Genomic DNA, 3728 nt, shown 5'->3' with positions numbered 1-3728 from the left:
ACTAATCCACATTTATAAATCAAAAGAATAAATCTATGTGTAATATGTTATACTTTAGTACATATACATGTTGATATAGAACTAAGTACTATAGACGTCTATTATAGATATAATATAAGTTTACGAGTAAAATATAATAAATAATTTCAATTCATCTAATGTCACGTTATCAAATGATGAGAAGATGATGAATAGATTTTTTTAATTTAAATTGAACAAATCAAAATGGCAATAGAATATAGCTTTTTCACTACAAGAAAAATGACCTTTTGCGACTAATTTATAATAACGAAAAAATTATTAGCAATTAAATTTGGTTGCTAATAATCTTTTCGTTACTATAAATTGGCCGTAAAATACTATTTTTTTTTGTAGTGAATTTATAATGCGACGACTGCATATATGCATGCATGGGACATCGATCCAAATGACATACGTACGTACAGACAAAATCCTCGTCCGTCTAACGTTTTACTGAGCTCGATCGTCCACGAGTGGAGAAGCTTAAAGCTGATCTCAAAATCGCCGCGCCGGTAGTAGTAGTAGTACTGTTGTGCTGTTGATTGAACTTTACTATGTTGTTTGGCGCTTGCTCCGAAAGCTTCCACACCCTCACGGATTCGTCCAAACTGCCACTGTAAAGAATCCACCGCTGCTCGTCCGATGACTTGGATTCCTTATCCTTTTCCACGTCCAAGCACTTGATCGGCCCGGTGTGGCCCGTCAACACCGACAAGCAAGTGTGCTCTCCCGCCGACGTTCTCTTCCACACGCATATTACCATGTCCGCAGATCCGCTAAACACTAGCTCCCCAGCCGTGGCTAAGCATAACACTGCCAATCTATGGCTTTTCAAAACGCCCCCGTGAGACAGAGAGCTTTCGCGCTCCCAGTAGTTAACAAGCCCGTCCGATGATCCACTGTAAACAATGGTGGATTTAGGGTTAATGGCCAATGCTGTCACCGCACACTCTTGCTTCAACAATGTTTGAGAAAAGAAATGCTTCGTTCCCTTGCCTTGCCTTTCTCTCCGCCAAACCTTGATAGTACCATCAGCAGAGCCAGTAAATACCAAGCCGTCAAAACCCGCAACCAAGGAATTCACATCATCGTCATGAGCAGTGATAGATTCCAAGCACTTGGAGTCTGAGATTCGCCAGACTTTAAAGGTTTTATCCCAGGAAGCTGAATAAAGCAAAGATCTATCTTCGCTCAAGCTAAGGCACGAGACGGCATCGTAGTGCTTGATCCACATCCCGCTATGATGATGCCTCACTTCTGCATATTTCTTGGGTTTCATCGAGCTTTTGATGTAATCTCCCATGGTGGGTAGCGTCCCTACACGCTTGTAAACGCTTTCATTTTTCTTTGACACCTTCCAAACTCGAATCCCTCCGTCTTTATGACCTGTAAAGACTCTCCGCCCGGCAATGGCTATTGCTTTAACCAAGCCGCTGTCCGCTTTGAACGCAGAAAACTCTTGCTGATTCTTCCAAACCCGAATGTTCTTGCTGTCGGACCCAGTATACAGCAAGTCCCCCGTGGCTGCCATCGAGTAGATAGGGCCTTCTTTGCGAACCAGCATGCCGACGAGTGCGTTTCCGGAGGCATCGCTCGACGAAGGATCATGAGGTCGAGGACTCATGTGGCATGACCATGGCGACTTGGAGAAAGGAGAATTCGACGTCGAAGGCTCGAAAGGACAACGGTCTTCCAACACCATTAGAGAATTGCTCACGTCACACTTAGGCGCTGCTGGATTAATCTCCGAATCCGACACCGAAGCATTGCTACTGAGCCGACGAGTAATATTGATGCAGCGATCACCAGCCTCCTCCTTATGATGATCATCCAAATCCGAGTTCTTTAGCTTGTCAAATTTGCGCCCACGTTTGCTTCCCTCTTGGAAGAATATCTGGTGCCCTCTTGACGTGCTTCTCATTCTATGAATCTCTCTTTCACAGTACGTAATATTTCTCGCTACAAGTACAAGAAGAACAAGAACCAAAAAAAAAGAAAAAGAAAAAAGGAAGATGCTATGGATTCTTGAATACGGGCGTATGCATGTATGTATATATATATATATATTAGGAAGAACAAAGTGAAAAACTAGACATTAATAAAACTGAATTAAATTGCATACCTTCGAGACGTACGGGAGATTTCTGTTGGGCGGTTCGCCCAACAGAAGTTTGAGGTTTTAAGTAAGAATAGAAGTATAACTTTTTTTTTTTTGTTTTTTTTTTAACAGCTTTTTATAAATTAAATGAACGATAATTATGTAAAATCAAAGTTTAAACAAAAATATTTTAATACTTTTAATAAAATGACATTATTTAATTATAAAATGGACGATATAACAGTACATGATCGATCAATCTGCGTTGCCGGGGGATGGGGGCACGACGGTGTTATCCGAAGAAGGCCAGCACAGCGCCTTTGGATCATGTGGGACAAACAAGGTCAAACGACTCAAAACAGAGGCCCGGACGTTTGTTTGCATGCAGTTGCGGACCAAACTGCATGCATGCAGGACGTACGTTTGAAGACCGGGGAATTAGAACGGAAATTACAAAAGATGTTAATGGAGTCGTCTACTGGTACAAGGAAAATCTGACATTTGACTTGGTCTAGATATACTAAATTTATCGAACTGTCTCTTGTCTGCATTAAATGTGGGAAAGAGGATTTTTAGCCACTAGGGGTGTAACCGTCAAGTTTGATTTTAGACAAATTTTATATATTTAAATTGGCATATATCGATTTTAAATTTTTAAAAATCAATACCTCATCAATTATTTTCCTAAATTATTATTTTTGATTTTATTGATTTCGGTTGAGTTTTAATTAAGTGTCAATGTGTCATAAAAAAATATGTTATACATTATTACTAATTCTATATATTATATTAGTAGTGATATTAGTAATATATATAGTTATAGTGATATTAATACTAGTAGGAGTGACAATATATTATACGACCTATTAATCCAATACGACAAGATAATAGTGGATTAAGATTTAGTTTTAACGGGTTTAGGTCAAAATGAATTAACCCGTTAAGATACGATTGCTTAATAGGTTGATAACGGGTTAACCCGTTATGGCACGTTAAGAAAGTTAAAGTTACAATTATACCATTCTATCTAAAAGTAAAATTGTTAGAATTTTAATTTTGATATTTTTATTGTTTGAATTGTAATTTTAGACTTGTAGTTAGTTTTATAATTTTTATATATATTGTGATTTTAACATTTATATAAAATTATGTTAAATTTAATCACGTTAAACAAGTTAGTTTCGAGCCTATTCAACCCATTTACATAAACAGTTTGAAACGCTATTTCATAATATTCACTAAAGAATAAAAAAGAATTGACACGACACGACCCGTTATGTTAACTGGTTGTGTTAGGATTTGAAATTTTGACACGATAAGCTTAATTAACATGTTGGGTTAGTGTTAACATATATAGTATAATATACATATTTTGATACGATCGACACAAATACAACCCGTTAATACGATTTGATACCCTTAAATACTAGCATATTAAGTTAACTATAATATTTTATATATATTATGCTATAACTCTCATAACATATTAATATATACTAATACTAATACTATATGTTATACATGATGAAATATAATAATACATCGATACTAAATTATTACTAATACTATATACTATATAATTAGTGATTATTAGGCTATAAAATATAAT

The 3728-nt window shown here is 36.5% G+C and overlaps 1 protein-coding gene across 1 annotated transcript; it reads right to left on the bottom strand.

Annotated features, from left to right (window-relative positions):
• Positions 1 to 247: 247 nt before the first annotated feature.
• On the bottom strand, positions 248 to 2565 carry LOC122301957 (protein JINGUBANG-like). Its single transcript, XM_043113300.1, has one exon. The coding sequence runs from the start codon at positions 1940 to 1942 to the stop codon at positions 464 to 466; it is 1479 nt and encodes a 492-aa protein (XP_042969234.1). The 5' UTR covers positions 1943 to 2565; the 3' UTR covers positions 248 to 463.
• Between the last annotated feature and the right edge of the window lie 1163 nt (positions 2566 to 3728).

Source organism: Carya illinoinensis, chromosome 2 (genome assembly GCF_018687715.1).
Source record: "Carya illinoinensis cultivar Pawnee chromosome 2, C.illinoinensisPawnee_v1, whole genome shotgun sequence".
Classification (NCBI taxonomy): Eukaryota; Viridiplantae; Streptophyta; class Magnoliopsida; order Fagales; family Juglandaceae; genus Carya; species Carya illinoinensis.
Note: the sequence above shows the minus strand (reverse complement) of the source record. Positions and strands in the feature narration are given on the sequence as shown.